The 27,927-nt window shown below is 53.3% G+C and overlaps 1 protein-coding gene across 5 annotated transcripts in view; it reads left to right on the forward strand.

Annotated features, from left to right (window-relative positions):
* Positions 1-27,927, forward strand: part of DCDC2C (doublecortin domain containing 2C) — a 79,889-nt gene that overhangs the window by 23,430 nt on the left and 28,532 nt on the right. For all 5 annotated transcript variants that reach the window (XM_039257367.1, XM_039257368.1, XM_039257370.1 and 2 more), the window contains exons 5-10: positions 2,524-2,661; positions 5,460-5,502; positions 13,233-13,359; positions 15,715-15,815; positions 22,692-22,760; positions 26,542-26,583. In XM_039257367.1, coding sequence (XP_039113298.1) covers positions 2,524-2,661; positions 5,460-5,502; positions 13,233-13,359; positions 15,715-15,815; positions 22,692-22,760; positions 26,542-26,583 — 520 coding nt within the window. The remainder of the gene's footprint in view (positions 1-2,523; positions 2,662-5,459; positions 5,503-13,232; positions 13,360-15,714; positions 15,816-22,691; positions 22,761-26,541; positions 26,584-27,927) is intronic.

Here is a 27,927-nt window from a genome sequence, read left to right on the forward strand (position 1 = left end):
TTCTTATCTGCATAGGACAAACTATTAGAAACTGGGTTAAGTATGTATCTTTTGAAAGTTGTTTGAAATGTTGCCAAATTGCCTTCTAAAATAGCAGTGACAGTTAACCTACTCATCAGAAAGATAACAGTGTTCACGATCCCAGCTTTGGGGACTCTGGGGAAAGCTGTCATGGCATGAGCTCCCTTCCCTCACTAACCTGGCATTTGCTTGGACCTGCCTAATCCTGACCCAGGGTTTTCTGGTCTCTACCTCGGGCCAGCCCTCACCCTCCTGAGCCCGCGCCCCGCCCCGCCCCAAGCCCACGCCCCGCCCCCAGAACCCTGAGCCCGCGCCCGCGCCCGCTCAGCGCTTCCCGGACTCGGCCTCGGGGACGCGCGCCCGCTGTGCGGTCCTGCAGGCTGCCCGGGCACTGGCAGGAGAACGGAATCCAGACATCGTTTTCCCCTTGGCGGACTTCCGCTCCTGGTCGCGGCCGCACAGCCCCCCCGTGGCTGCTCACGGTCTCCTGTCCTGAAGGTCCTGCCCGCGGGGCTGGTGTCGGGCTGCGGCTCTCCTGGGTCCCCAGAGCAGCGTCAGCGTCAGGGGACACCCATCCTGCTGCTTTCCGGCCTCAGGAGCCAGAGGCCCCGGGCGTGGGGCCCTGCTGTCTCACAGCAGCAAGCCATCGCCGTTCCCACGCTACGGTCTGAGAGGGACGGAGGAGGGCGCCCCCGTGCGACCCGCCCCTCCCGCCCCCGCTCCGGCCCACGGCCGCCCCGCACACCTGCTGCAGCGGCCCGAGCCGGCCCTTCCCTCCCTCAGCACCCACCGCCGTCAGCTGACGTTGCTCACACTCAGCTCCTGTCCCTCTTCCACATCAGTGTCCACTCGCTGCTGCAAAGTCAGTGATGGACTCCTCTCCCCAGATTCCCCGGCTCCGGACTTCAACCTGCACATTCTGTGTGTGCCTTTCACGTTCAGTGACAACCGACCCCTGGGTTCGGGGTTCGGGTCCCGCCCCTCCTGCTACCGGGGCACCATCTTCACAGGAGGAGCGTCTACCACCTCCTCCCCGCACTGCGCCCCCAGCTTTGTGAGGCCCACAGCTGAGTCCAGTTTCCCCCTCCTGGAAGTCCGGGTCTTCCCTTCTTTGGTCGCATTTCTGTTTCTAGGTTTGTCTACAAACCCTGGTTTTCAGGGAAGTGGTGACTTCCTTACCCGTATTTTTTTTTAATGTTTTATTTACTTCTGAGAGAGAGAAAAAGAGAGAGAGAGAGAGCGAGTGCGTGAGCAGGGGAGGGGCAGAGAGAGAGGGAGACACAGAATCTGAAGCAGCTCCAGGCTCTGAGCTGTCAGCACAGAGCCCGACACGGGGCTCAAACCCATGAACGATGAGATCATGACCTGAGCCGAAGCTGGACGCTTAACCGACTGAGCCCCCCAGGCGCCCCAGCCTTACCCGTATTTTTATCCAAGACAGGGCCTACCTTGTTGTCTAGTGCATAATAGGTGCTCAGCATTGAATGGATCGACTAATTTCTTTTAAAAGAAATGTTTATTTACTTTGCGTGTGCGTGTGCATGAGAGAGACCTTGAGTGCACACAGGAGGAGAGGGGCAGAGAGAGAGAGGGAGATCGAGCGAGCACACACACGAGTGGGGAGGGGCAGAGAGAGAGAAGGAGAGAGAGAATTCCAAGCAGGCTCTGAACTGTCAGCACAGAGCCTAATGTGGGGCTTGATCCCATGAACTGTGAGATCATGACCTGAACTGAAATCAAGAGTTGGTTGCTTAACTGACTGAGCCACCCAGGTGCCCCTGTATTAATAATTTCTTTTTTTAAAATGTTTATTTACTTTTGAGAAAGAGAGAGAGAAACAGAGCATGAGCAGGGGAGGGGGCAGAGGGAGAGAGACACAGAATCTGAAGCAGGCTTCAGGCTCTGAGCTGTCAGCAGAGAGCACAACATGGGGCTCGAACCCACGAACTGAGATCATGACATCAGCTGAAGTTGGACTCTTAACTGGCTGAGCCGCCTAGCCGCCCCTTAAATAATTTCTTATATGAATGAATTAATGAGTGAATACTTGCCAAAAAAGACTATAGAATAAAATGTAGACAAATATTAGTCTTTTGGTGCTTATAAAAAGGCATATTATTTGCTAAAAAATACTGGTTTGTTTTCCAAGTATTGTTGTAACAAAATAAGTCAATTTTTATTAATTTTTGCTGTTATTAGTTAAAATTAATTGAACACCAACCAGGAGCTTAAAATGTTCTCAAGGGCCTCTGAGCACTTGTACATAATTAAAAATATACTTTAATTAAAAAGTCTAAAACTGGAAGGGAAGCCTAGCCCTGGAAAGGCAGCCACTCCCTCCCCCCAGGCTTTAATTAGCTTGTTTGGACTTCGCTTGCTTACGAGCTCATCAGCTCGCCCGCCAGTGGCCCGCATCCCAGTCGTACTGTCTGCAGAGACGCCCCCAGTCCTGAGATCGCTGCTCGGAAGCCTCTGGTCCACTTCTTCTTTCTTTCTTCACAGATTATTTACAATGAATGGACATCTTCTGAACAACGCGAAGGATTTGCAAGACAACCACTTTTACGTGGCGGTGGGACTGGAGACCTTCAAATATTTCCCTTACTGGAAATCCGCAAAGGTGCCCAGTGAGGTCCAACAGTGAGCACATTTCATACCTTTATCTCCCGAGTGGGTGAAATCTGCCTTCTCCCCAGGATCGTCCCTGTACGGCCAGTTCAGCTATTGGCTGTTTTCCTGTAGTGAAACGTGATAGTCTCGTTTTATAGACGGCATGGTTTTGCATTTCCAAAATTAGGCACGGAGGGACTCCTGTTGTCTGCTATATTCACAAGGACGGTAAGCCCTCGTGTGGAAGGCGCTGCCCTTTCTCCGGGGACACTGGGAGTCGTAGAGAGAAGAGTCTCACGTGCAAACCAGTCGCAGCCCCGGCCCCGGGCACAGTCGTGATAGCCCAGGGCTCCCTCCTGCACCCAGTTCATCTGGCCGGTAGCTTCTGGTCTGAAATTGAGAGTCTGTGGGGGCAGCAGGCTCTTCTGGTGAAAACAGCAGGCCAGCCAGCTCCAGAATGAGAGCCAATGTTCTCCGGTGCCCGAGGGACGCCCAGCGGCGTTACCCTGGAGGCCAGCCTGGCGTTCGGGCTCTGACCTGCTTGCCCAGGGTCCTGCACGGATGCTCACGGAGACGGGCGTGGACTCCGTGTCTGCCTGCAGTTCTCACAGTTCGTGGGCCTTGAAGTCGCCTGATAAGGTGTCCGACTTACGTTCTCAGGGCACAATTACATTTGATGCTTCCTTAGACTTCAGTGCTCCACCCACCTCGCTTCTCGGTTGTGTGTGTGCTAGAGCCTCAGTTTTCCCGCTCCAAATGCCCACAGGCCCGCCAACGGTCCAGAGCACGTCCTGACTTTCTGACGTTGTGTTGGCCAGATACAGAAACCTGGTTGTTAGTCTGGGGCTCCACGGGGCTACAGCTCCTGATGGACTCCTGTGTGTTCGTACAGGCTGTCCAGGCTCAGTGGTGGGTCACCAAGGACGTGACCCGCAAGACCGGAGTCCAGGGGTGTATACTGATCCATATCCTCAAGTTTTTGTTCCATATTCAAGTCCCGGCATTAGAGCTAAGGCTGAGTCCATTGCTTTTGGGCCCCGTAAGAAGAGAGGGTGGGGCTTGGGATGACAGACAGGCTGCCTCCCAGAAACGCCCTTGAGCTGCCAGGGGGCAGACCAGCCATGGCTCTGGTCCCCGGGCGCCAGGTGCCTCAGTCCAGTGCCCACGCAGCCCTCCTTCCGGAGTCTGCCTGATGCAGTGTTTAACTCGGGCGCCCGCCCCCGTTTCCGCACCCAGGGCGCTCCCTGGTCTGGCTGAGAGGAGCGGTCAGCCGGACTTTGCAGCCGTGAGTGCTCAGGCCCAGGGGTGTGTTTGAACCACGTGCATCAGCAGCAACTATTTGATGGGCTGCCAGGGACCCTCCCTGTGGCTGCTTCTTAGGGTCCTTATCTCAGGGAAGGAAAAGGAGCTGTCAGAGTTCGTCTCCTGGTGAAACAGGCAGATGGTCCCCCTGCCCCGACCTTAAGTTCCCCCCTGGGGCCTGGGACTCTGAGACACCCCCAGGGACCGTGTCTATGACGACCTCACGCCTGTTTGCACTCATGTGCTGTTGGGGTTTCCGCTTGGGGGCAGAGAGTGGCTCCTCGTGTCCTGTCCACGGGCGAGGCCCCACGGCAGGTGGGGAGGTCAGGGTCCTGCCTCCGGGCCTGGTGGCATGGCTGTTTCCCGATTTTACTTACGTGCCAAGTCATTGGCGACTGTCCTAACTGCATGGTGGGTGGAAACCCCTTAGGGGCTTTGGAATGAGGTGAACAGTTCTCTGTGTCCCCTGTTCCCGGCACGAGGCCCCCGTCTCTCAATGGGTTTTGTTATTTCCTGTCGTCTGTTCATGTGCCGAACCCTGGACCGGGTCAGTCAGTCGCTTAAATATCTTTCTCCTCGCGGAAGAGGTTGGGGCTTGAGAGGAAGGGCGTCCACAGAGCTGCTAAGAGACTGAAGTCCATTCCCCATACACCCTGTGGGAGGGAGGTGCCCGTCAGCTGGGGGCTGTGCCAGAAGTGCCCCTCCTGTGTGCCAGCGGTGGAGGTCAGCCCCCTGCAGAGGAATCAGGAGCTGGGCCCCTGCCCCACGGCGGCCGTTAGACGAGGGGTCTGCCATGCGGTGGAGGGAGGCTGGACTGGGTTTCAGACGGGCTCGGAGTCTCTGTTCTTCCCCTGATCAGCGGTGTGGGGTTGACCAAACCCTCTGTCTCCTAGCTGTGCCTCCTCTCCAGCCCAGGGAGAAGGTGACGCATGTGACACAGGCCACAGTGAGAAATCGTGTTTGTGGGAGTGACCGTCAGGTGTCAGAAACCTCAAAAACACGGGTGCCCAGGCAGCCCAGTTGGTTAAGCGACTGACTCTTGGTTTCGGCTCAGGCCGTGATCTCATGGTTCATGGGTTCGAGCCCCACGTCTCTCCATCTCTTGCTGCCCCTCCCCCACTTGTGCACACTCTCTAAAAAAAGCTAAACAGACTTAAAAAAAATTAAAAACCTCAAAAATGTTAGGCTTTCCCCCCATGGTGGTATAAAAGGTCTAGGACAGAGGTGCCTGTAAACATGCTGCCCGTGGGCCAGAGCCCCACACTGGTACGTGGAGATCCCTTGGATTTTCCAAGGTCTCCGGGAAGGAAACCGAGGAACCTCATTGGGGAAGAAATGGGAGGAAACATTTCTGCTCCTGAGGCTGGGAAACGGCTGTCGATGTGAGCCCGGGCTATCAGGACACTGGACGCACCCTCTCCGTGGCCTTGTCTTCCTGCAAGCCACGGCTACAGAGTCCACCGTTTCAGAAGATGCTGTTTGGCTGATCTTTACCAGTTTCTAGCTGACTACCTTTTGTCTTTCAGAAAGTATGCGGACATCGAGAAGTACTCAAGAGAAAAGAAAAAAGTAAGTACTTTTTGCACAGTGAAGACAAGAAGTGTGGATGACTCTGGTGCCCCTGACCTTGATAAGGATGCCTCCCTGGAGAGGCCCTGCGGTGGGGACCCCAGCTTCTGGGCATAGGGTTCTGGGCCAGGCTTGCCCCTATGCGTGTGGCCAGTGAGGCATTGGAGCTCTGAGTGTAGACCCAGGAGGCACGCGGAGTTGTGACACAGTGAGTGTCACGAGGAAGATGGGTGGTGTGGGGACAGACAGGAGGGAGGGGCCAAGCCCTGAGCCTGAGGGCAGCTGGAAGGGGGCATCTCAGGGCCAAGGCGCAGCTCACTGTGTGTGTGCATGCACGTGTGTGCACACGCATGCACACCGTGTGTGTGCCCTCGCGTGTGCATGTGTGTTGCACATAAAGCACGAGAAGAATGGCCAGCAGGTGTCAGGATAAGAGCCTGGACGGGCAGGTAGAAGCCAGATCTTGGCGGTCATGCGGGTATTTATCACCTGTGTATATATGACTACATACCCCCACCACCTTATAAGCTGTGTTTCATTGGCTCTACTGACCTTCGTGTTTATTAAGTAAGGCTGTTAAATGTCTACTATTTGCCCATTCCTGGCTTTCCAGCCTCTTTGCTCAGGCACCCTCCGTACTGACCCTTATCAGCCTCGAAACCTGTGCCCCCATGTGTTGATCTCTATTTTCCAATATCTAGTGGCCAGCCCTGAAGTGGCTTTTTTCCTGGTGCAGCTTGGATTTCATAATCACTGTCTTGCCCGTGCTCTTGGAAATACTTGTGCTTCCTGATGTCCATGAGCCCCATGGAATTTGCCTAGTGAGAGTCCAGCGGTGGACGAGGCCACACCTTGCCTGTCCACACTGCACCCAGGGAGCTCCGTGTTGCTGGCGATGGTAACACAGCTGACCTGACTGTTCATGCCAAATTCGCTCCTTTCCCCGAGTGCCTTCACCGAAAAAGCCTTACTGCTAACAAATGCTTGTCAGAATGTGTTCTGCTAAATTTTGTAAGGGATTTTTGCGTGTCCATTCATAAATGAGATTAGCCTGGAATACTTATTTTTCAAGTTGTTTTTGTCTGGCTTTGGCGTCAAGGTTTTCCTGAATCAACTGTTGTTGTTTTGGTAGCATCCTGAGCTGAACGATCGTCTTATTTATTTTTGATTTCCTTTCTCTGTGGGTTGCATTTAGTATTAAGTGTTTGTTGAATGAACGAAAGAATGAGAATCATTGAGAACACGAAAATGATAGAAGTGATTCTGCCCCAAGGATGTGCTTCATCTTGTTAGGACAGATGACGCATGGCCTGGTCTCATGATGAAACATGTGTGTGAATGGGTCACATGCACAGGGTGATGGTTTGGGGGCAGGGAGTAAGCGACACGTGGAGATGGGCGAACACAGTGCAGGTCGTCGCGTGGTTCAGAGAAGGGGGCAGGTGTCGGGGGGACAGAGAGCCCACGGGGATGTGCACACGATTCCAGCCTCACGGAGTCTTTCTCAGGTGCTGTAACCAGCTCACATGGGGTGTGGGCACTGAGTTTGAAGCTGATACTTAGCACGAATGGTACAACCTCGAAATCTCATACTTCCGTGGTTCTGGAAGCTTCTGAGCACACAGAGACCTGAACCAGTAGTTCGTGGTTGTCCTTACTGTTTTAGTTATGTTGTTGTGTCCTTGTTGGTAGGGATACAATTTTCTTTTTCTTTTATTACATATTTGTTCTATTTATTCAAAAATTTGAGATGTGTTTCTTCTGATACTGTCTGTATTTCTTTCTCTTCTCTTGGAGATCTGTCACTGGAAAGGTAACAGGTTTTGATGGTGATATTTAACATTATGACTGCAAATATGCATACACAGCAATGCAAACAAAATGTGTTATTTTAGTTTATTTATTTTAAAGTTTATTGATTGAGAGAGAGAGAGAGAGAGAGAGAATGAGCATAAGCAGGGGAGGGGTAAGAAAGAAAGTGAATCCCAAGCAGGTTCCACACTGTCAATGCAGAGCCTGATGCAGGGCTTGAACTTGTGAACTGAGACATCATACCCTGAGCCGAAATAGTCAGACACTAACAGACTGAGGCACCCGGGCAGCCCCAGATATGTTATTTTAGAAAAAAATATCTATCATTGAAAGTTTTCTGTGACATAAGAGTGAGTGCATAAGGCGTGGAACAGCAGAGCACATTTTATTCCAGAAAACGGAAAGTCCTAAAAGAAAACACCAGGCATTGATTTTAACACCTGTCAAGATATTTTACCCTACTCGTCGTTTGTGTGAAGGTCTGCATGGTATGTTGAGCTGAGAATTCCGTACTTAATAAACCTTTGCCCCATGAGAGGAAGGGGTACGTTTTTGGGGATGGAGTCTATCCCTCGTGCCAGGCTCCACTGTTTGGCAGCATGAGGCTGAATCAGTCGCAGCAGCCACATCATGGTGCATACAATTGCCTCTTTACTTGCTTATATACCTTGTTTTCTGCTTCTCACTCATTAAACTTCCTTTGTCTCTTTTCTGTGCTGAATAGGACACATCCATGTGGATGCCCACTGGCCGCTCTTGTTGCCATGGAGGCGGCGGTGAGCCCCGGCTAGCGCGGCCCCTCTCACCGTCTGCGGCTGAGGTGTGCTTGTGGTTGGCCCTACACACGTAGAGTTTGGTTGCTCAGCAAATCTCCCCAGGGCGGTTTGATATGATTCAAAATCGTGTTCCCAGAAAGCACAAAGATAGAACAGCAACCTGATGTTAGTCGAGTCTGTTCTTTTTAATCCCTTATTTTTTGCAAAGCAACAACCAACTCTTACGGGGACCGAGAAAGGAAGTTACCCACACGCGGTTGAAGATCCAAGTTCAGTAATCTATTACTGCGCATGTAATCTATTACGAGCCATGCTGAAGCCCAGGGGACTCAAACACCAGTGATTTACTACATCTCTGGCTCCCGCGGGTTGGCTGGGTGGGTCTGGGGCAGCTGGGGCGGTTTACTTGTGGCTGCGTTCGGTGCAGGGTTCGTGGGCTGGGGTGTTTGGGCTGCCTTGAGGGGAGTGTCCGGGGGTTGGTGCTGATTGTCACCCACGTGGCTGCAAGATTCCAGGAGGTCGAGGAACAGACTCTCCCTCGGTGGAGGGGTGCAGCCAAGGTATACCCACTCTGCACCCCTCATCTGCGTCCAGGGAGGGGCCTGATGGCCAGGAAGCAGTCTGCCATATTTGTCTGGCACGTTTTGCTACTGCGGTAGGAGGAGAAGGGTTGTTTCCCACGCTCTAGGCAAGAAGGCACCAGCCTCAAAATGTGCAGAGCCTGACTCTTGGGAGAAAATTCCAGAGATAATGGTGTGCACTCTGCCCACACTGCCTGGCAAAGCACAGACATATTCAACTCTGAGGCAGAAATGGCTCCGGAGAGGGGACCCTTTGTGGCTCAATCAGCTGGGCATCCGACTTCAGCTCAGGTCATGATCTCAAGCTTCGTGGGTTCGAGCCCCGCGTTGGGCTCTGTGCTGACAGCTCAGAGCCTGGAGCCTGCTTCAGATTCTGTGTCTCCCTCTCTCCCTGCCTCTCCCCTGCTCATGCTCTGTGTCTCTGTCTCTCAAAAATGAATAAACGTTAAAAAAGAAAAAAAGTCTCAGGAGAGCCTGACACTGGGTGTAAAATCTTGAGAAGATTCGAGTAATTTATTTCTGGTACATTGTCCCCTTGCTTTATGCACAGGTGTGGGATGTGATAAGCATCCATGTCCAGAAGTTGTCCAAGGGCTTTTCCAGGAGGCAGAAAGCAGAGCCCCTAGGTTACACGGAAGCAGTGTGGCCTCCTTGGCTGGCAGCTTGCTTTGTTTCTTAGCAGTACGTAAAATAACCATGTGTCTTAGGATTCATGGCAGTTGATTCCATGAAATGAGAAGACAAAGTACTGGGAAGGAGCACAGGTGCGTCTGGGTGGTCGTGGGTGTGAGAAAACGAGAGAGGTCAGGGTGGCCCCAGGGGTCAATTAAGTTGAGCTGTGACTGTTTTAGTCCCATGAAAATAACTGAATGAGTCTATTCTTTGTTTTTTAATGTTTATTTATTTACTTTGAGAGAGAGAGAGGCAGAGAGAGAGAGGGAGGGAGGGAGAGGGAGGGAGAGAAAGGGAGGGAGAGAGACTCCCCAGCAGACTGCACTGTCAGCACAGAGCCTGATGAGGGTCTTGAACCCACAACTCACGTGAACCGTGAGATCATGACCTGAGCCAAAACCAAGAGTCGGACGCTTACCCGACTGAGCCACTCAGGTGCCCCTGAACGAACCTATTCTAATTTTGTTAGCGCAGATTCGGTTTTACAGCAACTGCATTTACTGTGATTTTGTGTCTATTACTTTCCAAAGAAGTGAGGCTCATTTAATAAATGTTTAAAGCTGCATTCCTAGATTAAAATGAATATTTTAATGTGCAAGCCTCTGTAACACATCAGTGAATAATTAATAAGCATTGTATTTATGTCACATCCACAACCAGGCCATCAATATTACCTACTTCTCTTTTGGGCATAGAGCACAGAAAAAGTTGGCAGTGAACAGAAATGAAGAGAAAAACATTGACAAATTAAAGGTGTGTGTGTGTGTGTGTGTGTGTGTGTGTGAAACAGTCATAGAGATGCACACAACGGTACACACACACTTTAATGACTGGGTCTAAACTGTAAAGTGCAGTGTGGAGTGAGTCTTTGGAACTGACGTTTGTAGGCCCAAACCATCGAGACCACAGCAGCATCACGCGGCCGCCAGGACTCATCTGTGTGGGCTTCTGGTGGTGTGGAGATGCGCCCGAGCCAGACTGTCGGTCACAACAGCGGGAAAGCAGGGCGAGAGCAGATGAAATGGGCTCCCGAGAAAAATGGTAGTTCCTAAAGCACTACAGAGAAAGAAACACAGTGAGCCTCCGGTATGTTTTCTGGAAATGTTTTTATAGGAAAAAGGAAAATGAAATGGAAAAGCGGCACCTGCCGCCTTTGTAAGGTGCCCGCCTTGATTTCCACTCTGGAGTCGGGGCAAGAGGAGCAGGCAGTGGAGGGCGGCGTCTAAAAGTTCTAAATCGAAACAGATTCTGTTTTCCTGCTCAACCCATCGATTCTACGAACCGCTGTGAACGCGCGTTGCTCTGACCGTTAAGAGATACGTGGAGTGTCCGTTGCAGCGGCGGGTGCGTGTAAAGCTGACGGCGGCCCCGGCCGGTGCCAGGGGAGCGCTGGCCAGAGGGCAGCGGGTGGGCGGCAGCTGCAGGTGCGAGGCCGTGGGGCCCTGAGAGCCGCCAGGTGGGGCGCGGGCGGCGCTGGGGCAGGGTCTGGAGGTGAGCCTGCCTGACGCACCCAGCAGGTGGTGGCTCTGCAGAAACATCCAGGGGGGGCCCGGAGGGGCAGCGGGGTGTGTGGGGGCTCCCCGTGGGCACCAGAAGGCAGGCTGGGCCGGCGGTGCAGGCCTGTGTGTGTGATGTGAGCTCAGTCAAGCCCTCGCCTGTCTTTGCTCATTCCTGTGCCCCCGCGTTTCCCACATCTTCTTACTCAGTTCATGAAATCAGCGAACATGTAGAGCAAGTGCTGGGATCACGTCACTGAGCGTGGATTGTGTTTCCCGGGGACGAGGAAAGCAGAGGGCTCGGCCCGTGTTCTGGTGACCACGTGCCAGACGGTGTTTGCCCGGCACACACAGGTCAATAAAAACATCCTAGAAAAGCACCCAGAGATGAAGATCGCGTCCAGTGCTGGACGAAGGGGAGGAAGGAGACCGGGCGTGGGACTGGGCGTGGGGGCGAGTGCCTCAGGGTGTCCTTGGGGACAGGGGACAAGCCAGGCCTTGGGCCAAGACTTGGCGAGAAGCCAAACCAGGGCGGCTCCAGGTTTCACTGGACGTTGTGGAAAGACGGTGCTTTTATTTTTATTTTTATTTTTTTTTTAATGTTTTATTTATTTCTAGGAGAGAGAGAGAGACAGCGTGAGCAGGGGAGGGTCAGAGAGAGAGGGAGTCACAGACTGAAACAGGCTCCAGGCTCTGAGCTGGCAGTCAGCACAGAGCCCGACGCGGGGCTCGAACCCACGAACCGCGAGATCATGACCTAAGCGAAAGTCGGACGCTCAACCGACTAAGCCACCCAGGCGCCCCCAGAAAGACGGTGCTTTTAAAAACTCGTTTCCTTCAGGTACTTAGGTAAGGTGTGAGAGTCAACAGTAAAATCGATTTATTGACATCGTGCCCTCTCTTCACCTGCCATGGTGCTGGCCCCAAGCTCTGTGTGTCTCTGTGACCTTGCAGGTCGCTGTGGACCAGCTCATTTTCCTCTCGTGGCCGGAGCCTGGGGTGACGGGCTGGTGGCCGGGCGGTGGACGGTCTTGGCCTTCGCCGTGTGCTTTGCTCTGTACTAAGCGCTGCCTTCGTGTCCCTGTGAGGAGGCCAACATGATTTCTGTGTCCCGTCCCTTGAGTGTTACTTCCGGGAAAGCACACTCAATACATGCCGTCTTTGTCTGAGAGGCTGACGACACAGAAAACGATCGCAAGAAAGAGATGTCGGTGATGCTCGGAGAGTGAAGCGGGTTTGCAGAATCGCAGCCCCGGCTCCCTCCAGCGCGCGGGCCGACTGAGTTCTGTCTCTGAGCCTGGTTCCTCTACTTACGAGCATGACTTCAAGTTTGAGGAAAGCCCCTTGAAACTCGTAGACAGATTTTGCTTGGGTCTTGTATTTGGTCGTGGGGCGGTTTTCACACTCGAATTTCCGTGTGAATACAACACGGGCGGTTTGCATCGTGAATCTATCAGTGGCACAAGGTAGGTGTTTTAGCTTGACGGTGTTTTCTCAGGAGCCACAGGGAGCTCAGGAGAAATCTCCGTTAAACAGCCCCGCCTGCCCTCACTCCAAATACTTGGGGGAAGGCAGGGCTAAGGAGAACCTTGAGACGGTTTGTATTTTTTTTTAAATGTTTTATTTCTGAGAGAGAAAGAGCGTGAGTGGGGGAGGGGCAGAGAGGGAGGGAGACACAGAATCGGAAGCAGCTCCAGGCTCTGAGCTGTCAGCACAGAGCCCGACGCGGGGCTTGAACCCACAGACTGTGAGATCATGACCTGAGCCGAAGTCGACGCTTAACTGACTGAGCCGCCCAGGGGCCGGTTTGTATTGTGAAGATGGTTCATGGGACGGAGCCGGGATGGTGCGCGGGATTAGTTCGTCGTACCCTGTGATCCCCCCATGCTCGGGCACTCCGGTCTGAAGATTTTTAAAGATATCTGAGTTTCCCTTTATCTTAACCCAAAATGAACCTGCCACATTTAAAAAATTTAAATTTTTTTTTTTTAAATCAGAGACGCTCCCCTTTGCCTGGAAGTTCCAGCAGGAATAGTTTTGTAGTTGTTGAAGTGGTGATTTTTATTAGGCTGTTAGGTGTGTCTAAAACCACACAGGCCGCTCAGACTCTCCTGCTCCCTTCCAGAACTTTCCCTCATTTTGTCGGGTGTGTGGGCATCTTAGGTTAGTAGGACGGCACAGCCCCCCCCGTGAGGCGCTGTCCTTACCCTGGGAGACAAGTGATTTTGCCACTTTGCCGGAGAGAAGCGTCAGGGGCAGAGCAGTCCAGATGGTGCTGGAAGGGACGCCTCTTCCTGGTTCCTGGACGAGGCCGCGTGCTCGCCCTGATCGTCGCACAGTGACTGGGACGCTGCTGTTCCTAACACACCTCTTATTCTTGATTTGTGCCTTAGGAGGATTCCAAAGGAAAAGAGCCGCACAAGTATGACAGCATTCCCGATAAGGAACGGGATTCTGTGTTTTACGCCACAGAGGGGAAGAAGAAGGTGCTGGTAGAAACTTCGTCCCAATGCGGTGCAGGTAATGTGAACTTTGGCTGCTGCCCTAAAAAATGTTACTCTTTTAAGAATGTGTCTTTTGGGGGCCACGTTCGCTGCAAAGATATGACTTGTAACCATCTGATTTTAACTCCTGATGCATGACTATCTGATGTATTAATGAGACATTCAGCTCGAGGGGCCCTGTAGTGAGAGGAGAAAAACAATGTTCCAGGGCTGAAGGCAGTGGCACTCTCTACCAGGAAGCCCTCCCAGATCAGTACAGTAACTCTGTGCCTCTGTGGACATCAGGGCAGGGCGTGCTCTCCCTGAGGACCAGGCAGGCAATAAACCCACAAACAAGTCAGACTTTGGAGGGAGACGTGAAACTAAACTCCATTTGAATGGTCTGGGTTTACTCTTTGAGTCTGAGGGATGTTTAAAAGATTAAACTTTGGAGCTGATTTTAAAATGGAATAATTAAGAAAACCCTTGCTCTGCTCCTGCTTCTACTCTGTTGAGCCCTGGCTGGGAGGGGCCTGACTGGCTGGGTGGGGGCCTGAGCCATGGCTGGGTGGGGGCCTGACCCCTGGCTGGGGGCGGGCTGGAGCCCTGGCTGGGAGGGGCCTGAGCCCAGGCTGGGAGGGGCCTGAGCCCTGGCTGGGGGGGGCCTGAGCCGTGGCTGGGGGGGGGCCTGAGCCCTGGCTGGGAGGCGCCTGAGCCCTGGCTGGGTGGGGGCCTGAGCCCTGGCTGGGGGGGGCTGAGCCCTGGCTGTGAGCCAGCCCCATGTTCCATCAGCGGGTGTCACAGGCATTTTGACAGTGGCTGGTTAGGAAGAGGCCCAGGGGAAGGAGGGCTCCCCTTTGCTTCTCTGCAGCATCTGGCAACATTTGGAGGTCATTTTCCTTAAAGCCCTTCCCTCCCTGTGTGCTCCCTACGGCTCCTCCTCTCTGCTCTGATGGTGTGCTGGCTTCCCTGGAGCCCTCTGCTCGGTTCCAGGCTGCAGACTTGAGGGGTCCCTGCCGCCTCTCGCCTGCTCCCCGCCCACCCCCTTCGGGCCTTCCCATCCCAGGTGAAGGCGTCCTCTCGCAGTGCGCCAGGCTCTGGTCTGCATGCGGGCGCTGAGCCGTCCCTCCTTAACCAGTGTTCCTGCTCGGTGAGCATGGCCATCACCACGTTCTGATGCAACCTGACCATGGCCAGGGTGGGCGTCACGCCAGAGCCTATTGAATCTATAGTTCTGTAGCTTATACTAGGAAGTGCTGTAGGTTATACTGGAGTACTGTGGGTTATACTACGGAGTACTGTAGGTTATACTAGAGTACTACAGGTTATACCACAGGGTACTATAGGTTATGCTACAGAGTACTATAGGTTATACCGTAGAATACTGCAACGTATCAACAGTAGTAGAGAGTTTAAGCAGTGCATGTGAAATGTCTTTCTTGGCAAAGTCTGTCCTCCACGGCTCGGGCTGCCCTTCCCTCTGGGAGGCGGTGTGCTGTGCTGGGGCCCAGGGTCCAGCTGTGCCCTCTCAAGCCTGAGGTCCTAGGCAAATTCCTCGTCTACCGACAGGCACAGTAGTCAAGTGGGCAGCTTGCATGAGTGTTAATTGTCAAGCGCACAGAGGAGGACCGGGAACACTGTGAGCTCCCCACGGATGCCGCCTTCTGCCTTCTCCTCCTCATCCCTTCCCTGGGATCAGCGCCCCCACCCCCACCCGTAGCCCAGGGCTGGGGGACGGTCCTCCTGGGGCTGAGGGCCAGGAAGGGGAGGGGGACGGGCAAGAAGAAGTGGAATGAGCTGTGGCCCATCCCCACACTGGGTTGCTGAGACCTTCAGGGCCGCGGTTACACCCTCTGGGTGTTGAAGGAAGCCTCGGCCTCTTTTCCCTTTTGCGTCACCTCTTCTTGCTGGGGTGGGGGTGAAGATTTCAAGAACCTCCGGATTCTGTAAGCAGATAAGCCACCCAGCTGTAATCTGGTGTGCTGGCTTTTATCTGTCGGCCCTCGTTTGTTACAACTCATTTCATTCAAATCCTAGACTCCTTTCACTCATTACTCGCAAATAAGTTGTTGGCGTAGTTTTGAAGTAACAAAGGCACATGTCCTCGGAACATGGCCCGCCGTCTGGGGTTGCTGTGTGTTCGTTCCTCACCGAGCTAACCGGACACACTGTGTCGAGCGTTCACTGTGTTTCGTCCCCAGGACGGAGTCCCGTGGTGGGTAGGTCACAGTGATGACTGTGACTTCAGGGTCTGGGAGCTTCGTGGAGACAGGGGTGTGGACCTGGGGCCCGGGTATGGCAAGCTCAGAATGTCAGTCTGTGATGTTGGTTTGGGTCAGAAACTGCGCAGTGGGTGTTGGCCTGAGAGCCCACGTGTGTTGTTTTTCTCCAGAAGGTGACGTGTACAAAGCCCACACTCCGAGCACGGAAGCCCAGGGGGCGCCAGAGGTCAAAGAAGACAGGCACGTACAGGTGGAGGTGCCCGTGGACCAGGTGGGTCACGCGCCCGTGCCCCCCCCCCCCCCCCCCCCCCCCCGCCGGCCTTCGATTCAGCTCCGTCAGCCCCGTCTCCTCCGCCCCTGCGCCCGGCTCGCCCGGCCTCTAGAATGTTCTGTGCCCTCTCCGGTCAGCTACTGTGCATCCTTCAGGTGCTACATCACGTGTTTTCCTCCTGCCCCTCTCCCTGGAGGCTTGTCTGCTGTTGGGACCCTTCTGAGCACCGGTCACAGATTGTGACCGCGGAGTCAGCTTTGTTGTCACTGGATCACTGTCCGTTGTCCCAGGACGAGGTGGGGGACGCCCTTAATAACCCGTGGGGGAGGGCGGGAGGCGGAGTGAGGGGCACGGGCTGATGTGATTGGAAATCACGTGACACCGACTTCCTAGCCGTCTGACCTCAGACCCCCGACTCCTTAGCCACACGACGGGCATGACGTGTGGGTACAGGGCCTGATGCACGCTGGGCCCCTGCACCCCCTGCTTCCTTCCTTGGGGCTCACAGAGGCGGGACATGGAGTCCGAGGAAGGCCCAGGGGAAGTGGAGGGAAGAGGGTGAGGTGTGAGGGGTCAGCCTCAGCCCTGCCGGGAGCAAAAGCACAGGGGCCTGGCTCCCCCTGGCTCCTGCCCACCCAGAGGGTGCGTCCCGTCTCCCCCTGGCTCCCGCCTGGTCTGGCTCCACGCCCACCCGGAGGGCGCGTCCCGTCTGCACGGGTCTCTGGCCCCAACTTCTGCTCCTGCCCAGGGCAGGCGGGCCGGGTGAGCTCGAAAACGCACGGCTTTGTCCACCGGCATCTCTGGTGTCCTGAGAGCAGCAGACGCACATTTCAATCATTAGCCTTTGAGAAAACGGTGTCTCTTCTGCGGAAGGTCAGTGTCTGCATCCGCGTTCCATTTTTATCCTCCTGGACCGGACTTGGCCGCAGCCCTGCACTTGCGAGAACAGAGGACCCGACCCGGCGACAGTGAGCTTCTGGCCCCTCTTTTGAAAATCAGTCACTCTTAATTTTCTCCCTTTATTATAAACTTCTGCTATTTTTCTTTCCCGTGATAGGTTTAAAAACGTTACAGACCACGTCAAGGTACCAGCCGCTTCCCCTGGCCTGTGAGCACGTTCCCCGGGTGCCATGTTGTAGCTTCTCAGTCACGAGTGATCTTATTTATTCCTTTCTTCGATACGACAAAAAGTGGCCAAAAGATTTAGTTTTCTCATAAAAATCCCAACGAACAGGTTAAGTATTTTTACTGCACATTTAAGGAATTTCTGTACTAAACGACTTAAGACGTTTTAGGCAGTTACTTTTATACCAAAATTAGCACCCCCAGCCTCCTCCAACATTGATTATTTTCCTTGATACATTATTGTTCTGGGTTGTGGACTCAGAGAGTCTGAGGCAGGTTTTACTTTATTTATTTTTTAATGTTTTTATTTATTTCTGAGCGAGAGAGAGAGACAGCATGAGCCGGGGAGGGTCAGAGAGAGAGGGAGACACAGAATCCGAAGCAGCTCCAGGCTCTGAGCTGTCAGCACAGAACCCGATGTGGGGCTCAAACCCATGAACCGTGAGATCATGACCTGAGCTGAAGTCGACGCTTGACTGACGGAGCCCCCCAGGCGCCCCATCTGATGCAAGTTTTAAACACAAGTAACCCCCTGGTGTCACAAATGCTATGTCCATCACCATGATCGATAAGCATCCTGGGGAGTTTCCGTTGCTAGTGCTGTATCTGGTTTCCACTGTATCTGCGGCTGTGGGGTGAGGTGCGTTCCCCAGAAGGGTGCGTAGGGGAGGAAAGAGAGGCAGAGAGGAAGTGCTTGTCCATGTAGGGGAGTGGGGGGGCGGTGAGGGAGGTGCTCAGAGACAGGAGGCTGGCACCGTGGTGGTGGGGGAGCTCAGGGCGGCCAGAAAGAATGGGTGTTGTACTGCTTTCTTTCTTCCTCTTTCTTTCTTTCTTTCTTTNGCTCAGGGCGGCCAGAAAGAATGGGTGTTGTACTGCTTTCTTTCTTCCTCTTTCTTTCTTTCTTTCTTTCTTCCTTCCTTCCTTCCTTCCTTCCTTCCTTCCTTCCTTCCTTTCTTTCTTTCTTTCTTTCTTTCTTTCTCTCTTTCTCTCTTTCTCTCTTTCTCTCTTTCTCTCTCTCTCTCTCTTTCTCTTTCTCTCTTTCTTTCTTCTTCTTTAATGTTTACTCATTTTGAGAGAGTGCATGCATGCAATGGAGGGAGGGGCAGAGAGAGAATCTCAAGCAGGCTAAGCGTGGAGCCTGATGTGGGTCTCAATCCTGGGACTGTGAGCTCATGACCTGAGCTGATACCAAGAGTCAGATGCTCAACCGACTGAGCCACTGGGCGCCCCCGTGTGTGTTTTCTGTCTAACCTTCCTCCCCACACCGGGCAGGGACTGGGACTCCCTGGCTGTCAGGAGACAATAGGAAAGCCATGTCTGTTGCTTTGAAGGACAAGGAGATGGGACCCCCACTACGGCTGCGTCAGTGGGCATGGAGACGGGGGGTGGGAACTAGGTCAGCAGTGCGCGTGGTGTGAGGGCAGAGACGCGGCCCTGGGGGATGAGGGCCTGGAGGGGCTGAGCGAGGGGGCCTTCTCCCCACACCCAGCAGGGGCCCCCTGAACAGATGCAAGAAAATGCCAAGTGATGGCATCGGTGGCTGCGAGGCAGGTTGGACCAGTGAGTTCTGCGTCTTTGAAAACGAGGTCCCTGTGGTCCGTTCGCTTCGGGGAGCACTGCCTTTCCCACCCGCCCCTGGGGACCCCCAGTGCGGAATGGGTGTGTCAGAGAGGCCCTAAAATTAAAATACTGCTTAAGCTTTTAGTTAACTCCAGTGCCCAGGAATACTTGTCCTTCTAGGGCCCCCGGGAGACGCAGCACAGCCGCGCAGGCCAGCACGCGGTGTCGGAGGACCTTTCCCCGGCCTAGGGAGGAGGGGAGGTGGCCTCGCAGAGCGGGGCAGCAGGATGTGATTTGGGGGGTCCCCTGGGTGGGGTCCGCACTGCAGTTTTTAGCTCTTATGATCTGCACAAAAATGGCATACAGATATTAAAACGTTGACGTTTTAATGATTAAAGATACACGTGTTTCACAAAAGCGATGTCTTCTGCCAGATTGAAGGTTATGTTTAAAAAGACAAGTGCCTAGAACTGCAGGCTCTGTTGAGCCCAAGGCTCTGAGCTGTGATTTTTCGCGGGGTTGTGGGGAGGGGATAGTTCAGCGTTTCTGACCAGTTCTTCCCTAGTGCAGAGTCCCCAGCAGGTGCTCACACGGCCGTCAGTGCTCCGGAAGGGCGGCCTCGGAGATCCCAGCGACCTGGGTCCCGTTCCCACGGCGCCTGCCGCCGCGGTTACTTCGAGTCCCCATGGCCCAGTCTGGCAGGCGCCTGCCGTTGCTTGGGCTCCCTCAGCAGCAGAGCAAGGGACGCAAACTCCCGCCGTTCCGCTCGGACAAACGGCTGAGAAGAGGACACTAAGACAGCGAAGCCAAGATAATGTGGACTCAGTAGGAGGCCAGTCTGTATTGTGTCACGTGCGGGTTGTTTCATTAGGAAACACACTGGGGCTTCAAGCTCTGGCGCTTCGAGGTGCAGGGACGAGCTCCGACCACACGCTGACGGTCCTGTGGGCGCGAGTCGTAGCGCTGTAAGCGCCGGTGCTTTGGCTGAAGAACAGCAAACCTGGGGAGGAGGCGCCTAACCCCGAGGGGCACTCACGCCAGCCAGGTCACCCCGCGTGACCGGGGCCCGGGGCCTCCCGTGTGACGGGCCGGCGGGGCTGGTGGCCCAGAGGCTCGGCGGTGTCACCCGCGGCCCGGTTCTGGGCGCCGCTGTGCCCGGCCTCCCTCTGCACAGGGGGTGCTGGCCTCGGCCTCGTTTCCCCACAGATGTTCGCCTCCACCCTGGGTGCCGCTGAGACGGTGGACGCGGAGCAGAAGAATCAAGAGGCGGTTTCCTTCCCTGTGGCCTTTTCCTCCAGAAACGCAACGCTCGAGTCGGCCAAGGCCCCGTCGGCGGCCGGGGCAGGCGACGGGGCTTGGGGGGTGGGGGCTCATCTGCTTCTGGATGCCGGGGTCGGGGGCAGGCTCTTCTGAACGGCAGGACTAGTGCCTGGAGCTGGAAGGGACAGGCAGGGGGGAGGCTGGGGGAGGCAGCTCTGGGGTCTGCACCCATCTGTGGTCTTCGTGGTGGACGTGGCTGTCCTGGCTTCTTCCCGGCTCGCTCCTGTCTCCGCAGAGCCCCTCAACACTCCTGTGCTGTCAGTTATGGGTGCGTGGAATCTCCGTTCTCGTGAGTCCTCCTGGCTGGGTGGGCTGGAAGCCAGCCAGGTCTAAGCAAAACGCCTCCTCCCGTGGCCTCCTTCCCGCAGCCTCCCTCCTGCGGCCTCCCTCTTTTCTGTAAGACTTTATTTTTAAGTAACCATTTGCCCAATGTGGGGCTCGAACTCACGACCCCGAGGTCAAGAATCGCACGCTCTTCTGCTGAGCCCACAAGGCGCCTCTTTCTCAGTCTTCTTGGTACTCCAGGTTCTCAGCCCGGCGTTTAAGGTCAGAGGTCAGCAGGGGTCAGGTCAGGGCAGCTTCTCTTCTCTCTCCAGACCTTTCCCCCCACGGATCTCCCTGCCACCGGGGCGCCAGCCTCTCTGCAGCTCTCTCCTGGGCTCCAGACACACACTCACATCTACACCCATGCACACACACACACACACACACACACCTAGACACACGCACACATCTACATATGCACACCCACCCAGACACCTGCACGCGTGCACATGCATATGCACACACATGCACACACCTACACACACACATGGACACTTGCACACCCAGGCATGTGCACGCACGCCCAGACTTGTGCGCGCACACACATACACACAAGCACACGCATACATGTACATGTACCTGCCCTCCTATACAGGAGGTGTCTCATCTCTCACCATTTGCAGTTGTAGTCACGCCGGAGAAAACCTTCAGGGGCCTCCTGTGTGTTAACCTGCGTCGCATCCTATGTGGCTCCATGTAGCTCTCTTACCGAGCGTATCAGAGTTGCGGGTTTGTACTTAACTGTGTGACTTAATTACCGTTTGCCTCCCCCATCTGACTTAGCTCCTCGGGGGCCACTCTGGTTTGCGTTCACTGTCACTATTGTATCTCAGCCTGTGGGACACAGGCTTCTGTGGGTATTGCTGAAGAAATGAATGAAGCAATGGTTGACATCACTTATTCTTTGAAAGGGTGTACTTTTCATGTTTATTTTCCGTGTGATTGGAGCAGTCCCCACAGAGTCTTATTCACCGTGATTACTTTTCCCCATAGACTGTAGGAAGAGCTCCCTCATACAGTGTCTGGATTTTCAGAACCTTTTTTTTTTAATTTTTTAAAAAATTTTATTTCTGAGAGAGAGAGAGAGAGAGAGAATGATCAGGGGAGGGTCAGAGAGAGAGGGAGACACAGAATCCGAAGCAGCTCCAGGCTCTGAGCTGTCAGCACAGAGCCCGACATGGGGCTCGAACCCATGAACCGTGAGATCAGGACCTGAGCCCAAGTCAGACGCTTAACCAACTGAGCCCCCAGGCACCCCTGGATTTTTAGAATGTTTGGACAGGAGAGGTCAGGCTGGTGGGAGCGGCTGTTGGGCAGTCACCCAGGCGTCTACACAGCCACAGCCTTGGGTCTTGCACCTTCAAGGCTCAGCTGGCAGGGGCTGTTGGGTCCCCAGGGCTCATCATCAGCACCCATTGTGGTCACCTGGTGAGAGACTACTTCTCCTCCTACTTTCACTCAGGTGTCGCTCTGCGACCCACCTTCACTGAAGCCAGGGGCGTGGACTTGCTGAGCCACACTGCCTGGCAGAGGCCTTAAGGGCCGGCGTGTAAACCCCACACTGCTTTCTGCCTCTGCCGTCGTGGAAACGAGGGAGCTCGAGTCTCCCTCTGCCGGGCGTCCGGGTGACCGTGTTGAGCAGGAGGCGCCCTCGCCAGCCCGCAGTGGACACGGGGCCCCTGCGCTCGGCGTGACTGTCACCCCAGTCCTACCTGCCGACTCCGCATGGTACAGGAATACAAAGGAAGTGGCCCCGAGGGGAGCCCTTTCTTTCTTTGCCACAGAAGCACATGGTTTCCCTTCGTCGAGCGGTTCCAGGGCGCCAGTTAAAGACCGCTCACTGCCTTCTGCCAATAAGTCACACAAACCGGGCATTCGTACGCAAGGAGGTGAGCGCACACCGCTGGGTGAGGAGCGAGCCCGGCCAGGCTGTGGCGGGTGGGTCTGGAACACAGGGAACGGGGGCAGTGGTTGTGGTCCCCAGGGGCGCACAGAGGGTCACACAGGCACTTACTACCTGCTGACCCGTGGCATCTGGAGGGAATAATCCACTCCTTTTATTTTATTATTATTATTTTAATATTTATTTTTGAGAGACAGAGAGGAGAGAGACACACAGAGCACAAGCAGGGGAGGGGCAGAAAGGGAGGGAGACACAGAATCCGAAGCAGCTCCGGGCTCCGAGCTGTCAGCACAGAGCCTGATGTGGGGCTCGAACTCATGAACCTTGAGATCACAACCTGAGCTGAGTCGGACGCTTAACCCACAGAGCCACCCAGGTGCCCGCATTCAAGTGCTTCTCCTTAAAGGCTTCTCCAACAATTCTACTAAACCAGTTAGGATTTCGTAAGTGGAGCCAAGTGAAAAATACAGGGCAGACACAGCCTGGGGTTGAAGTAACCATTGTGGAAAAGCCGGCCACATTGTCAGCTCTGTCCATAGAGTGGTTCCCAGCGTTGCTCTATTTCACTGCCTGTTTGTCCCTTCGTGGGGCTTGACGGAGGGTGACGGCCACCAACCGTAACACAGGCTGTGTTTTCTCCCCAGAAACCAGCTGAGATAGTCGCGGAAGACGAAGACATACACGATAACCTCCCCGATTGTGGAAGCATCACGGTGAGCGAATTCTACTTTTACTTTGCACCCCGTGGCCTGGGCCCATGGACCCCCGTCTCCTTTGAACACGCCGGGCGGAGCTCCCGTTCGATGCAGAACGAATCAGAGAGCCCACTTGGTTCGAGGATACAAACCGGCACGGAGTCAGGCACACAGCATGTTCCCAGGCAGGCGGTCCGTAGATCAGGTCTCTCAGTGCCGGAAATTACCTGAGTAATTGTAATGGCTTTTGTGCCTTCCCTGATCACCTTTACTGTGCTGCCGTCACAGACGGAAAAACTATTTTCCTAACAGAGTTCGAGATCTGTTTTTAGAGTGGAGAACCGGGAGGTGGATAGCAGCAGGTGTGTGGGTGTGTAGGTGTCCGTGGCCCACAGGGACGTTGTGTTTGTGAGTCCTCGGTGTTGTGGAAATAGCTTGTCTTGTTGGGGAAGCGGGGGTGTGGACCGCTTACACCCCTTAGATGGCGGCATGAGCTCATCCGGAAGCCCTGGCTGCGTGGCCGTGGCCGTGTCTGCTCTCTTCTCCACCAGATGCTGAAGAGGCGCCGTCGACGCAGGAAGCGCCTTCCTGTGGTGCCGCGTGAGATTCTGTGACTCATCTGTAGACGCGTGTGTGTCGGGGAAACAAAATTTCCTTTTATCTTAACTTTTTAATTGAAGAATATTTGGCAGTTAAAGCTAATTAACATACCCACCACCACAGAGAGTCACCGTTTTCTTTCTCCCTCCCTCCCTCCCTCCCTCCCTCCCTCCCTTCCTTCCTTCCTCTCTGTCTCTGTCTCCTTCTTTTGTGTTGAGAACATTTAAGACAAGATTTACTTTACTTTAAATATACAATTCACGTAGGTAAGAAATATATTTTTGGGAATTTGTTTACAAACTTCTATCTCTAGAATTTTTTTTCAAGGTGGTTTCTCGTTTTAAAGTTTTTGGCTCCAGGGAGGAGGTTATGTAATGAGTCTGGGGTATCAGGTATGAGTCTATTCTGTTGAGGAAGCTTCCAGAACTATAAATAAATTTGAGGATGCAGCAGCCCTGCCAGCCATCCTTGTCCACTCTTCAACGTGCCCGGTGGCCTGCTGGCTCCCACATTTAGGGACAGAGGGAAGTGACCCCCGGAGGGCTGGTGGGAGGGGGCTTGAGTTACTGGGACTTGTCTGCTGTCTCTTGCCCACCCGGGAAAGGGCATTTGTGGGAAAGGAAGTGTTTTGGGTTTTTCAACACCAGTGGAGTTTATGATCTAACAGAGTCAAAGGGAACACTCTTTCAAACAATTCACTTTTTCTTCCTTACATTCTTAAATATTTTTGATTTGGAGGCGGTTTTCAGTGAAAGTACACAGTCTGTATCTGGATGAATCAGGAAGACTTTCACATGAGGAGGAAAGAGTATTCCGTTGCTTTGGTGACAGAGTGTAAGACTGTGTTCTGAGAGTCGGAGCAATGTCTGTCCCTGAGCGTTAGGTGATGGGTCACAAAGATCACCTGCTTGTACTGGGGGCAGTAACGGGGAGGGGCGCTGGTATGTTTCAGCTACGTAATAGCCGAATGCCGTGTTTTAATAGGAAGAGGGCACAAACACTGTGATGACATTAAATCTATGCTAGAACTTGAAAGCCTAGAGCGGCCACTGAACTTGGCTGTCCACGCCTTGTTGACGTGGTACGGAGGTCTCCTTCGGCCTCGGGGAGTGTTTCCTGTGTATGAGTAACTTGACATCAGTCAGTAGGTTTAATTTCCTAGAGTGAATCAAAGTGTCTTTCTATTTATTTATTTTTTATTTTTTAAATGTTTATTTATTTTTGAGAGAAAGAGACAGAGTGTGAGTAGGAGACGGACAGAGAGAGAGGGAGACGCAGAATCCGAAGCAGCTCCAGGCTCTGAGCTGTCAGCACAGAGATCATGATCGACTGAGCCTCCCAGGCTCCCTGAGAGTGTCTTTCTTAACGTATTATTGAAATAATGGCAAACCCAAGCACCTAACTGTGAACTGCAGATTTTATAAAAATGTTTATTTATTCAAGAGAGAGAGAGCATGAGCAGGGGGTGGGCAGAGAGAGAGAGAGAGAATCCCAGGTAGGCTCTGTTCCAGCATAGAGCCTGATGTGGGGCTTGAACTCACTAAACTGTGAGATCGTGACCTGAGCTGAAACCAAGAGTCGGATCCTGAACTGACTGAGCCACCCCGGCGCCTGTCAGTGAACTATAGTTTTACTTTGTGTTTCATTTCTCTGTTAATTTGAAAAATGAATTTTGTGACATTTGTTTGACCCTGACTGTATTGGGGTTGTGTGTGTGTGTGTGTGTGTGTGTGTGTGTGTGTGTGTATGTGTGATTTCTCTCTTCCCGACATCGTGGAACCTTAGGAGCTGAGCATGTGCCTTGGCGGCTCATGTCCTTTACAGTGTCCAGGACAAAGCTGATACACAGTAGATGCTTCCTAAATATTGTAGATTTGCTTTGAGTCACCTCTGCCGAAGTTGCGTAAACTTTTGTGTATAACCCTGGAGTAAATGATGAAGACCTTGCAAAGCTGTAGGACGGCATATTATTATGAACACCATTTTAAAATTGTATATTTCTGATGTTCGATCGTAAGGGCTTCTGTTATCATTTAAAATTTTTTGTGGTAAAACATATATTGTATGTATATGCACATATGTAACATACAAACTTACCATTTTCACCATTTCTAAGTGTACAATTCAGTGGTGTTAAGTATCTTTGCAATGTTGTGTCACCATCAGCCCTGCCTATATGCTGATACAGACCTCATCCCATACAGGGCCTCTCAGCATCACTCAGGGGCTCTGCCTCCTCCCCCAGCCCCTCCCCCAGCCCCTCCCCCATCCACGCCCCAGCCCCTCCTTCAGCCCCTCCCCATCCATGCCCCAGCCCCTCCCTCAGCCCCTCCCCCAGACCCTCCCCCAGCCCCTCCCTCAGCCCCTCCCCCAACCTCCTCCCCAGCCCCTCCCCCAGCCCTCTCTGTTGTCTTTTAAAACAACCTGAGACTATTGCAGTGTGAGTGTCAGGATCAGCCATCGCTCACCCCCGGCACAGGGGACTCTGGAAGGATGGCTTATTTTGTCATTCTGCATGTTACTGGTGCAGAAGTGGGCAAAATCCAAGGTGGAAGGAAAACCCGGAGCCGTGCTTCCGTCTGACACGTGTGTCCTCAGAGTGCTTTCCGGTGCTCGTGCTGCAGTCCCCGCACTCTCCCAACACCTGACACTTCAACGGTATTTTCAACTTAAAATGGAATATCATCAACAGTAATTAACTAATTTGAGACACTCTTCTGCAAATCAATAAAGATGAAATGTGCACTTTTTCCTCTTACCTACGTCAAGTTCATGGCACACGATTTTAATTAAATTGGGTGCTCGAGGACTGTCTGAGTTGAATATCCCACAAATATGCTCATAAAGTGAGTATCATCTTTAGAGGCTTATGAGTAGTTGGTGCTTCACACACGCAGTGGAAAGTTCTAGTGCCGTGGAAACACGAGGTGGACCCTCAAGGATGTCTGAAGCTGGGGTTCCAAGACTGAAAACGCCCAGGTGCAGCAGAGAACATACCGTGTGGTGTTTTGTATAAAGCACTTAACAAGCTGTGCGTGAACACAAAGCATTTAGAGCAGGAAGTGGGAGGAGCCCAGTGAGGCTGAGCTTGGGAGGGGGGAGGTTCTTCAACAACAGAGACTGAGGTGGGGGGAGGAAGGGTCTATCTGACAGGTTCCTCCTTGCAGACAGTTGATTCCCGTATTTTTTTTAATAATAGGAAAAAGAAGATGAAAGACCTTATGAAGATAGTGAAAGAAAGGTTTGTATCAACACATTCTGTAATTTTTGTGTTTCGTATTCTGAAGGCCGGCCAACAAGATAATCAGAGGATTCCAAAATGCTGCCAGGTGCTTTTTAAGGAATAGAACTTCTACGCCACTGTCACATGCCGTAGCTCTGCTTCCACAGATAGAAAGCGAACTCAGAGGACGAGAGATGTCATTAAGGCATTTCGGTAGGGGGACAGAGCCACCCTCACGGCAGATGGGAGACAAGAGAGTGAAGGCTCCTTCAGAGTCACGCTTTAGGGAACAGCCTGGGAAGTGAAGGGTGACGCCCACGTGGGCTTTCCAGGAGCTCTAAAACCTGCCCCCTCAGGCCCTGGCCGGGAGGCTAGGGACAGATGTGTCAACATGTGAGGGCACAGGAGGAGGAGGGGTCTCCGTAGCCTTGAGATTAGAGCCGCCTGCCTGGACAGCCGGCCCCACATGGCAGGCAGGGACTAATGTCCATCTCCTCCATCCTGCCCTCCACGCCTCGGCTCCGGCCTACGCACCGTCAAGGCCTCGCTGTTACTTTTAAGTGACTGAGTGACCGTAATGATTTTTGTCTGAGTACACGAGATTGTTTTTACTTCTTCCTTGGTTCGCTTAGAAGTATCTTCAGTCCTTAGAGAACTTGGGCCATAAATGCTCATATTTGGGAATATGAGTCAGAAGCGGCGTGTGAAAACCACTTGGGATTTGACATAAGGTCCATCGACAGTTGAAGGCTCCGTCCATCACTCACCCATACGTGAGGCGTGGAAAAACCCTGTAGAATCTCAGAGCCTCTGCTTCTTCCTCAGAAGTTTGATGGTTTATTTATAGCAAAATCAATCTCCAGGATTAGAGACAGTGTATGTGAAATATGCTCGGTGTTTTGACTTTTGTTTATGTTCTTGGAGATAACTGAACCGTAAGAGAGTCCTGACAGCACTGTCGTGGGGGGGGTGCCCACACGAGCTACGCCCCATCCGGGAGGGCATCCCTAGCATGCAGATGTGTGCGCAGCTGTGGGAAAGCGCTGTGTTCCCGTCTTCCATAAACTTTCGAGTTGCCCCTTGTTCGGAAAGTTTACCTCTCTGCACTGCATTTATTCAATCAACAACCATTTGACACATTTATACATTTAGTCACCTCGAAAGAATCCATCGAAACGACGGGTTTGAAAATTCGTGAAAAGTGTAACATACCTATGTTTAAAACCATGTATTACTTACTTACTTAATAGTGCGAGTGGGGGGAGGGGCAGAGACAGACGGAGATAATCCCAAGCAGGCTCCACGCTGTCAGCACAGAGCCTGATGTGGGGCTTGAACTCACCAACTGTGAGATCACCACTT

This window comes from Hyaena hyaena, unplaced genomic scaffold (assembly GCF_003009895.1).
Source record: "Hyaena hyaena isolate Hyena2069 unplaced genomic scaffold, ASM300989v1 scaffold_612, whole genome shotgun sequence".
Classification (NCBI taxonomy): domain Eukaryota; kingdom Metazoa; phylum Chordata; class Mammalia; order Carnivora; family Hyaenidae; genus Hyaena; species Hyaena hyaena.